The sequence below is a fragment of the Diadema antillarum genome, unplaced genomic scaffold (assembly GCF_040938485.1).
Source record: "Diadema antillarum isolate AM-2024a unplaced genomic scaffold, OU_Dant_1.0 seq00000798_RagTag, whole genome shotgun sequence".
Classification (NCBI taxonomy): Eukaryota; Metazoa; Echinodermata; class Echinoidea; order Diadematoida; family Diadematidae; genus Diadema; species Diadema antillarum.
Window position 1 is genome coordinate 566448 of NW_027271682.1, and position 11690 is coordinate 578137.

At 38.6% G+C, this 11690-nt stretch overlaps 1 protein-coding gene across 1 annotated transcript; it reads right to left on the bottom strand.

Moving 5' to 3' along the window:
• Window positions 1-337: 337 nt before the first annotated feature.
• On the bottom strand, window positions 338-11477 carry LOC139739363 (epithelial sodium channel subunit alpha-like). The gene is made up of 10 exons (XM_071649982.1): window positions 11068-11477; window positions 10624-10887; window positions 9050-9159; window positions 6234-6397; window positions 5742-5955; window positions 4416-4488; window positions 2874-2931; window positions 2041-2111; window positions 1529-1608; window positions 338-492 (listed from the first exon to the last, which is right to left on the bottom strand). The coding sequence occupies exons 1-10, from the start codon at window positions 11475-11477 to the stop codon at window positions 338-340; spliced, it is 1599 nt and encodes a 532-aa protein (XP_071506083.1).
• Window positions 11478-11690: the final 213 nt, after the last annotated feature.

Sequence of the window (11690 nt, forward strand, 5' to 3'; positions counted from 1 at the left end):
AAGTAAAAGACCATCTTTTTTTTCTGAAGTGCCTTGGCAAGATGACAAATGGGTCATAAACAAAACATTTTTCCAAGCATATCTTACCATACCCGATAGATAAGCAGTCGTCGTGGTAGAACGAACTGAAAAACCGTATACATAATGCTGTCATTTAGATTTCACTATACTTGTCAAGTAATACTGAAAGACCGACGACATTGATAACGCTATATACTTTACCAAAAGAAAGTACACTGACATTATGATAATCTCAAGTGTTTATTAGGAATGGACTCAGTACTTTGTTTTCAGCTTTTTAATATGAATAAGAGCAGTGATAACCAGTTCACCCTCCTCATGTTTTAATCGGATGAACGGCGTTCGGGCAGCAAACCTTCTTCATGACGATCTTGCCAACCCTCAGGATGAGGAACATAACTTCGAAGACGCTGATGAAAGACATGCCGATGTAAAGACCCATTAGACCGCCGACGCTGCCGAGCAGACTCGCTAGCTGTTATTAGTTAGAAATGAAAAGTCATTTGTATAAGAAGCTGTATTGTCGACATGATTTCAATCGATGGCAAGTAAACAAATCAACCATGTTATAGCCGAATCGACATCATAAAATAATCTCATGCTTTGGTTCCTATCGCTTGTGTGTTCGAGTGAGTGAGTGTGCGTGTGTTGGCGTGTATGTGTTCAGTTTTGTTGTTGTTATTGGTGGTAATGTCGCTATCTCAGAAAATTATAGAGAGAAAGAGGGGACTTTGTTACGAGGAAAACAGGTGACGGTGGCGATGGTGATGGTGGTGGTGGTGATGATGGTGGTGATGGTAGTGGTGGTGATGGTGGTGGTTGTGGTGATGGTGGTGATGGTGGTGGTGATAGGGTGGTGGTGGTGGTGATGGTGGTGATGGCGGTGGAGGTTGTAATGGGGTGGTGGTTGCAATGGGGTGGTAGTTGTGATGGTGGTGTGGTGGTGGTAGTGGTGGTGGTAGTGGTGATGGTGGTTGTGATGATGGTGATGGTTGTGATGGGGTGGTGTTGGTGATGGTACTGATGATGGTGGTGGTGATGGTGATGGTGATGGTGGGTCATGGTGGTCAGCTGGTGGTACGTGGTGGAATGGAGGTGGTGGTGATGGTGGCGTGCGTGTGTGTGTGTGTGTGTGTGTGTGTTTGGCTGTCTGTCCGTGTGGGTGCAATTTCTTTATTGTCATTGGTGGTACTCGCGCTATTTTAGAGAAAGAAAAAAAAAGATAGAACTTTATTGAGAGAAATAAGCTAAGGGTGTCGTATCAATGAGGGAGTTCTCACACTTTCGCTGTTGGGATTATGGAATAAAAGGCGTAAAACTGAAATTTCTATGTCCCTCTAACTGGGTTGAAGATATGAAATTATTCAAACAGACGACGTTAGGGGAATGCATTTTCTCTTTTATTTTCCATATCATTAAGAGCTTATACAGCCCTTCTAAAAGATATTTTCCTGAAATGATCTGAGTGACCAAAAAATACTCCATGGTTTCCTTGTTCTCATCCAACTCACCGTATATACGGGTATCTGTTCCACCCGTTCGTAATTCAGTTCTTCGTAGTAGACTTTCACTCTAATGAAATTCTTCCTGAAAGATTAATGGAGACAAAGAAGTATAAGCGTCAAGATACCCTTCGCTTTCACTTATTCTCCACCTCTTCGTTGATATCGCCACGATTTACAATCTGCCATCAAAGAAATCCTATTTTATTGCCAAGAAAATTTCATAATCATAGTAATTCATGATTAATCTCTGCGTTTAATTTCTGTGTTTGTTCATTTGTTTGCTTTTATGTCTTTTTCTTTTGCCATTTTCAAAATCTGTGCAGCGAATTCATAAACTTGGCTCAGGAACACCCCCATTCAGTCACAGCACTATGGTAATTACGAGAGATAAAATTCAATGTCTATCAAAACAGAGAATGTCGTGCCATATACTGATATAGTCCCGATCATCAGCCAGACGTAACTTTAGCCCCCGATGACTGTGGCTGTATCGGGTGACTGTAAGGTAACATACCTGGCCAGGGCGCTGTTGTTAAACAGACGAGCTGCCGTGGAGCCGGCTGGAAGTCTGCTGGCAAGGTGTTCCTGCGTGGGGAAAACAAATATTGGACGATACCTAAAACAGAACCAAACCTTCAGACGTTATTCATCACGATCTTTACATCAGATTCGCCACCTCTGCAGAAACAATATTTGACCAGCATCACTACGCCAACGAATGTTATCTTCAAACTGGTTGACGAAAACAAGCTATCAAGAATTTTGCTTTATTACACATTTCTTTTTTTTTTCACGCGGCTATAGGGTCGAGTACGTGAATGAATAATGAATGAATGAATGAATGAATGAATGAATGAACGCACGAATGAATAAATGCATTGATTATCTAATCAATCAAAGAATGATTGAATGAACCAATATTGATCCACACAGCAATAAATCAATAAGTCTACCAATGAACAGATTATGTGTGTGGATCCATCAACAAGTATACACCAGATACCGAAACACTTTATTGCGCCAAGACAGGCAGGCTTAAGGAAAGGTTTCAATACAGTATAGGCTTGTCTTTTATGACCTCCGTAATTTGGGGTGATGCGCATGTATGTACATAACATAAGAATGATACAGATAATGATTACATGTCCCACTTTTCATCAAGTACACACAAAAAATCAATAAAACAACGAACTCAATGTTTCATTTGTACCGATGTCTACCTCCAATGTCCAATGCTGAATTTTCCAGTCCAGATGTCTTGATAATAAGTCTGTTGCTTTTAGCAATAAAGATCGACGGCACAGAAATTGATTAGGAAATAGAGATACACTAGACATCCATCCTTACCTCGTATCTTTCCGAGGGCCATCCCATGGCAGAGATTGTCTTCAAATACTTGGTCTCACTGTTAATGAATAAATTAATAAAACTTCCATATCACACAATCTTTTGAGACACTTATACAATGGTCGTGCGACCACTCAACTCGACGGAAGTGACGAAAACAACATTTGCTTCATTTGGCGTGTTCGTTTTCTTTTGACAAATCAAGCAAAAGAAAATATTTGATTATCTGTTCACTGGTGGTGATTATAATTACGGCTGTAATCGAGCCTTTCACTTTTTTTTTCATTACGTGCACCAACAGTATATATCAATATTTTGATATTCTGTTAAGAAATAAAACTTAGAATGCATATACACTTGGATAATTCTGAGTTTTAAAAATGAAATGTACTGTAGAATTAAAAGTTATCTGCTCTGCGTAGGAGAGAACAGACTGTTTAACATTGTGTCAAAAATATAAAGATGATCAAAATGAAACGGCGGTGTAGTGACAGTCGTTAGCGTTCCTGTTAATATCGGTTGCATTACAATAACGGTAGATAAATAAGTTTTAGATTAATGTGTTTGTTTAATGAAATGGCTTCATGATTTCTACAGCCTATGAAACCCAATAAATCAATAAAATGACCTAATGTTCGATTTGTAATGGTAAAAATGGGATAAAGCTATATTGCTCTTTAGTGATATAATTATATATCATCTAGTGATATGGGTGGACTAAGCATTTCATGACCCCCGTTGGTGTTTGATCTATTACCACGAAATGCAAACGAATGTGGGCAGGGAAAACTAATACGCCTCCTCTATCTTCAACCGTCTTTGAAGGAAAATGAAACTGAAATACACATGCAGAATGAGTGAATGCAGCAATATCAATAGAACACACCAGCGAAGTTTGAGGTGAGGAAAACCGGATAATCCGTTGAAAAAGCTATGAATATGGAAAGTTTCTATAGTTGCCGCTATCCCTGGATGAGATTACCAGAACAGTTAATGACATCCCTACAGGACAACGATATAAATGATAATATAAAGAACATTTCTCAAAATGTCATTGTTTAATGAAAAGTTATCCCTCAAGTGAATTGTTACTGACATACGTTCAGGGTGATATTATTTCCCCTGCTTTCTGAAAGTGCTCTTTCATTATGCATGAAAAGTGGAAATATTTATTGAATTTTCTTCATAATTTCTTTATACCGTTGTTCATGCATGGCGTCATAAAAAAAAAGAATTAAAAAAATCTTGTGGTCCCATCCACCGATGGTGTTACCGAAACTACAACAATTTATAACTTTCAACAGACTGTGCAATAATTTTCCTCAAACTTCGCTGATGTGTTCTACTAATAGTGCTGCATTCCCTCGATCCACATTTGGGCTTCATTTTCCTCAAACATTGGCCCTGTTAATCCACGCATGCGTCTAAAGGGGTTAAGGCCACACATGCTCGTTTGGAATAAGGAGTTACGAGGCTTGACGAAAAGATTCATTTTCTCTGACCAAATAATACGAAGGAATGTAGCTTCACAGTTCTCTTTACCTGCACGGCGATGGACACGAACACGTGAGGGCGTCGTCGAGATATCGTTCGGCAATATACTGTCTGCACCATTCTGTCGGGAAGCAATGCGGATCAGATCAGATTTCATTTTCATTGTCCAATATAGGAAATTATTTCTGTTAGCATTTGTGCAGTTCATAATCTAACATGCATAGATACATTCATAAAATACAGTTCTCAATGATTTTTACAATTATACAATCATTATACACATGATAGAGTAAACAAAATAATGCATAATTACTGGTTCATTATTTATTGTAATTCATTGAATTTCAAAGAAGTTGGAAAAGTGAAGCCCATGTCTTCATTGACCTGTATCGGTTCAGGTGCAGGTATAGTACAAATACCTACCATACTGATACCATGGGTATATGTAACAAAAATACTGAAGTTCGTGATAGATTCTATCAGGGAAATAACATTAATCTGCTGGTATTTTCGTCAGTCCCATTCCCTGATCATAATTCAATCACTCTCCCTTATAAAGATATGCCATGACAGACAATTATATAAATTAACAGTCGTGCCGCTGCTGCTGCTGCTGTTACCACTCTGCTACTTTCACTGTTACTCATATTGCTACAGCTAACACTGCCAAGCCGATATCTGCTATTACCTTAGCAATTGAGTATATGAATATAAGAACGACCCAAGTCCATGGAAGACAATTTTCGAGTAAACTTAAAAAAAACTTCATATCTTTATCATTTTTCCAAAAATATTCTAATTAACTGTGATGGAAAGGCAACATTATAATATACAAATTAGAACATATATTATTATGACAATTAACATTTACATTAATTGTGCAGAGGCCATTTTGTGTGATGGCCTTGGGTCGTTCTTTGAATCATATGGACTTGGGTCGTTCTTTGATTCATATACATGATATTCTGCTATAGAGATAAGAGAAGGATGATAGAGGGCGCTATAATATGAATGTAAGAATGACCCAAGTCCTTCATTCTAGCATTAATATAAGATTTAACTCATTCGTTTCAGGCACTTCCGGGGGTAATTAGGATTTATCATTTAAACACAAGATGAGTCCATGCATAAGCTACAATTTCCCACGTCAAACTGAATTTGGCCAAAAATTGGACTTGGGTCGTTCTTATATTCAGGTCTTCAATTTACTGCCACCAGTCCTACCACTGTTACTACTACTACTACTACTGCTGCTACTGCTGCTGCCGCTGCAAAATGGCTGCTGCTGCTCCTACTTCCAACATTTTCATCATTAATAAGACTTTACTTGACGCTGTATTTGTGTATAAATAATAATTATGCCGGTTATCTTACGCTGTGTTTCGTTGAGCACACTACACGTATTACTCAGGTTGGCCAGCAGCAGTGGGTTGTCCACACAGTCGCAGAAGCTGTTGAGGTGAAGTTGGAAACACTGTTTTCTGCATGCTGCAGAGGAGTACTGGTATAACGAACTCGAGCTGAAGTTCGTGTTCCGGCCGTCAGTGGTGCAGTTCCCGTATTTCCCCCCAAGACGTTGTATGTTCTCCTACACAGATGTATGTTTATGTAAGGCAAGATACATGAATTGTACCTCAAGATATATTTTATGAATGTGACAGATTTCAAAATTCACGATTGAAGTAGAACGTTGATAAAGGAGGTTTTCATGCTTGCAAACAACTTTAACTATTTTTGAATGAATTCAAAGGCTAACAAATGATATCCTTCTCATCATAATATTCTCGATTCTTTCATATTGGCAAAACGTGATACCTTCTCGCATGAATCATGAGACCAGTCACGAGGATCCTGATGTATACTCACTTGGCGGACACCGATAGAAGTTGCCATGCCCGTGGGCAGGTCCACGGACTCGTCCTCGGGGAAGGGCATAGCCGCGGGGTCGTGGACCGTGATTTTCGCCCCTGTCTGTGGCGCAAGGATTCCCAAATACTCCGGTTGCTCAACGAAAAGTGTCAGGTGAAGTCCTTTAGTGAGAGGATTGGTAGAATACGATGGAATGAAAATAGGAGAGCTTTAATCTCATCTAACTTTTTGTATACAGGCCGATACTCTTGTTACTCCTTTGCAAGAGTAACAAGCTTTGTAATCAAACGAACAAATACACGCACCGGTCTGTTGCTTCTTCAGGCAGTGGAATTAGAATACAATTTTCATGTTGACAATTTCGCACAAAATAAAGAAGTAGAAATATATTATAGGTCCCTTAACCCTTTCTGGAAAATGAATACGAATAATTGATGACGCAAACACACCTAAAAATAATGATAATGACAAAGCAGAAACAACCTAAGACTAGCCCTACATCTCCCCCTTAAAAAAAACAAGAAAATAATTAACTTGTTCAATTTCAGTTTCAAATTCATTCATCACTCTTTATCATGAACAATGTAAACTATAAACACACACATGGAGAAACATAAATGTGGATGTACAAGACATATATCAGTATATTCTACAAGAGAAAGACAGAAAGCAATGCATTTTATCGATGAAGTTTATCACTAACAATTTACAGCATAAGAAACAGCCAATTGGGACACCACACTCCCGAATAACGAACATTTATACATAATGAAACACTCTGAGATTGCCCAGATTTGTCTAGTGGCATGTGGGAGAAACATTCTTATATTTAAAATCATGTTTGGGGCATACATGACTTATTTCCAGGAGGTAAAGAAATATTCTTCGGACAAAAAAAAAACCTTAATTGTATGATTGTTTCAGAAAAATTTCATATGAGTCATATCGCATTGAGTCTCATTGTACAAATGCTTGAAGTATCGATAATGGTATTGTAGCAATAACATCTTTTCTATACCCATGTGGTATAGATTTCGTGTTAACCGAAGATGAACAGAAACTCCGCGACACCTTGCCCAAGGCTTGACTGAAAGCAAGCGTGGTTCCTCAGCAAAACAATATATGAATCAGCCTTATAGTAAATGGGATTTGTAAGAGCTGTCTCCGCAGATCCGTAACATTCCGTTACACAAGCAACTCGTCCAGAATGGACGTTTTCTATTTGATTTGGTTCGTTTGCTCGTTGTCTGGGTCAACTCTCCACCTGCGAAGAAATACCACATACACGCTCGAAAATGGGTCCACTTCACATTGCTGCACATGTAGCGAATTGAGCAGACCCACGGTGCTCATACGCACTTCCCTGACGTTTGTAAACATTGTCCTGTTGCACAAAGCTGTAAGAGCATTAGGCTGTTGCTTAGAAACGTGAAACTAATCCAAGCCCTTGTGAAACAAAGGTTGGTATGCTATAACCGGTAAACAGTCGATAGACACAATAACGTCAACTTCCCTCAGTGAAAGTTTCACGAAGTTTTCCAAACGCACCGTATCAAAATATGATAAATTTACACATTATATTGTGTATTATATACCCATGACATAATGATATTGTATTATAATAGGCCATAATGGGAATGGTGTGACGCGAACGTGGCTTTCAATTCTTCCTCCCTTTATAAATAAGAAATAAAGATATAGAAAGAGCGAAAATTGAGAGCAACGTTCGTCTCACACCCCATTTAATAATAATAATAATAATAATAATGATAATAATAATAATGATAATAATAATAATAATAATAATAATAATAATAATAATAATGGCTACTTGTATAGCGCACAGGTCCACTTTTCAGTGCTCATGGCGCTTCAAAAATGAAAAGATATATATACATGCATATACATGTTTAATCATGTCAACAAAGAAGAAAATGGCGAACAGAAAACAAAAATATATATCAAATAAAGAATCCAGCATATAACAATTAAAAAAAAAAATCTTAAAACAAAACATGGGATATCGTGCACGTTGAAGTCGAGACCAATTTCCCTCACTATTTATATAGAGTGAGAAAGGTGTGTTTTCAGTAAAACCCCTGGGTCGTCGAATCTTAGTAGTGTGTAGGTGAGAGAAAGGATGAGACGATAGACGTAGCTTGGATCCTCACAGTTTGATTTTTATTCTCAAGCTTTCGGGCCCTGCCCTCTATCAAGAGATGTGATGTACAATTCCCGTTTGGGCTTGTTGCAAGCCCATCTAAGCACACACACACCTAACTCTCCAGCACGCCTACCTCCAACCATCATCACTAAATGTTTCCCACAACCTGTTGCCAACTGATTGCCGGCTTGCAACCAGCCCAAAGGTGAATTGTACATCACATCTCTTGATAAAGGGCAGGGACCGAAAGCTTGAGAATAAAAATCAAACTGTGAGGATTCAAGCTACGTCTATCGTCTCATCCTTTCTCTCACCTATATGTATTATGTACATATAATTTAGCATGATGTAGTCTGATTATCTATTGTTAATGTCATTGTCAAAACAAATGTGCGCAGTGCGGATATATAATTTGGCCACTTCTCTGAATGCATGGTGTAATAACAACATTACTGTTCTAACTGTGAAAGTGAGTGATAATGATGATGTTAATGATTAAAATGGTCACGAGCAGTAGCCGTACTATTATAGACACACTATTATACACCACGTATGATAACGTTCACCTAAAAAGTCCCCTCCCTTGGAACGTTCCCAACACACACTGAACAAAACACACGACATCAGAGGTATAAATCAGCTTGCTCACCGTGCAGTGCTCCGGTTTTTCCCGTCATTCTCGCTTCCTCACCGGCTAGCGCCGAGTTGAACGTGAAGCAGTTTCCGAAGTACCGATTTTGCCACGTGATGAACTCATGTCTAAAAAGAGAAATTGTAAATCTATCAATACAGAATCGCCTAATCAATCAGTAATGTAATCGTAGACTTTGATCATTATAAATTATGTAATCAATTTTTTGTTACAAACTGGAACCACAGATTTCGGTGTCCACCTTTAAGAACACTTAATCCATGACCCCCCCCCAAAAAAAAAAAAAAAAAATCAAAAGAAATTATCAAACTCAGATTAAAAAAAATATATATATATAACATCACGACAACAGACAACAAAACAACATCTACAACAACAGAGGGAAATACAAATTACTCAGATCGAAAAAAAAAAACAAGGACCGCAGATTGCCAGACTTAAGAGGTCTCACAGCTTATCTTTTTAAATTTGGTGTCAAAGAATAATGATGAAAAAATGAATTGGCTAAGTAAGGCGACGAAGTTGACACACATCCAAGCTCAATGATGTCGCTGACTTTGTTACCAGATTTCGATTCAGACATGTTTCTCTCTTAACAGAATTTGATCTATATTCGAATACTCCCACTAAATGTTAGCAAATTATGTCTGTATGATTTTAGACACGTCGTGTTTGTTCTGTTTAGAGAAACAAAAGCAGTGGAAGAAAGACATTCATTAAATTGGAGCGTATCAGGGCAATTACCGCCCCAACCCGGCTGAATATTGGTTAGTGATAAGGTTAGCATAAAGATTAGGGTTAGGGTTGGTTTTAGGGTTAGGTTTAGGTTCAAGATTTAGGATTAGGGTTAGGCTCAGGGGAAGCGTTTAGGGTCTGGAGTAATTGCCCAGGGGGTAATTGCGATAGACATTAAGATTCAGATTCAGATTCAGATTCAGATTTATTCAACACTTTCAGTAAAAAACAAAAAAACAAACAGGAGAATACAGAAAATTGACAACACCATGATAACAAGAAAAAAATGATCACAATAAGCATCAATACGAAAATAAAATACATTTGAAAGTGTTCGGAGACAGACAGAAAGGCTATGCCTTATATAAAAGTCCTGTCCCCATACTATTTCATTCATAAGATATTAAAGTATCGAATGAATACATTTCTTTATGAGTTAATACACACATACATACGCGCACACACACATACACACACTGACATATTTTACAAGAAAAAAGTTTATCAAACCATTTCAGCATACTGATTTAAAACATGCAATCTTAATTTTCTTTTAAACACATTCAACGATGAACTCTGTCTTATTTCGACCGGAATAGCATTCCAAATTTTGGGTCCATTAAAAAATATAGAATTATATGATGGCATAGTTCTGGCATAAGGCAATGTAAATCTATCTTTGATTCTCATATCATATCTTCTATTATCACTCATTTGAAAATAGTTCATTAAACATTTTTGGAAGCATCTTCCTAAAGCATAAGTACATAAAAATTGCACTTTGATAATAAGAAATTGATAAGATAATAATGAAATATTAAGAAAGTTAAACATACGTAATATTGCACTGCCGCTGATCAAAGGTACATTGTATCACAAAGTCTTGAAGCTGATGTCCGTAGTTCCGAATTTCTTGCTGCGTTGGATTGACGACATCGAAGAAATCGCTGAAATCATCTGCCACAGAATGCGAGTAGAAGCCACGCCAATCGTTTTCGTCCGTCAACGAGCCCCAGTTCTCACTTTCGTATTCGAAGTCGACGTCCTCGTTGGAGATGTACCACGAAAAGGCGTCTGGAGAAGGCTGGCTTCGCTTGGACCTCGCGAGCTCGGCGAGTTTTTTCGCAGTATCTCTCTTTTCTCTCTTGCCTCCTGACTGATATCCCAGCGGATCCTTCTCAATCTCCGAAAGACGAGCACGATGCATAGAGTTCATACTCCTCTTCTTACGATTTCCATTGGTAGACGATGTCGAGGAGGATTGTTGTGATTGAGAAGACGATGACGAGGATCCGTAGCCATTGAAAAAATTGGAGGAAAACCACCAGGAGTAGTCGTAGTCCGCTCCGGACACACCGCCGTCAACCTCGATAAGGCCTTCGAACCTCGTGTTGATGATTTGTGATCTGCGCAGTTGGTTTGCGTTGCAGACCGTCACCGCCGGAAAGACCAGTCGTGACTGGCTGACGATGTCAATCTTCGTCGAGTACGGGTTCTTCGAAAAGTCTCTGAAGATCTCCGAGCCTTGCAGGATGAATATGGTCAGAAATGCAACGCAAATGAGGATCCAGCATAATCGAAAGACGACGTGTCCCCCGTTGACGATGTACTGGAGGCCGTGGATAGTGGTCGCGTTGCCGAAATCCGTCACGGTCTCGGACAGCGAGTCGGTTCGAGGCTTGTCAGCCATGAGATGATGCTTCCCTACGTCATCGTCTTTAGAGTTGATGTTAGTTGTTTTCATTCTCAGATCATGCCTGCGATAAAAACAAACAAAACAACAATTTGTTTTCTAACATTTCCCAACTTAAAATGGAGGTACTATCATTCACGACTTCCTTGTGATGAACAGCCATTATAAATAATTTTGTCCTCATAGTTTCTTTACAATATATATATATAT

What these genes read in the sequence shown, in the direction of transcription:
- LOC139739363 (XM_071649982.1), bottom strand. Translation starts at nt 11,477, where the DNA reads ATGGCTGACAAGCCTCGAACCGACTCGCTGTCCGAGACCGTGACGGAT. An exon ending in CAGCGGCAGTGCAATATTAC is followed by an intron (nt 9,160 to 10,623) that starts GTATGTTTAACT and finishes TTCTCTTTTTAG; the next exon opens with ACATGAGTTCATCACGTGGC. An exon ending in CTTCTATCGGTGTCCGCCAA is followed by an intron (nt 5,956 to 6,233) that starts GTGAGTATACAT and finishes ACATCTGTGTAG; the next exon opens with GAGAACATACAACGTCTTGG.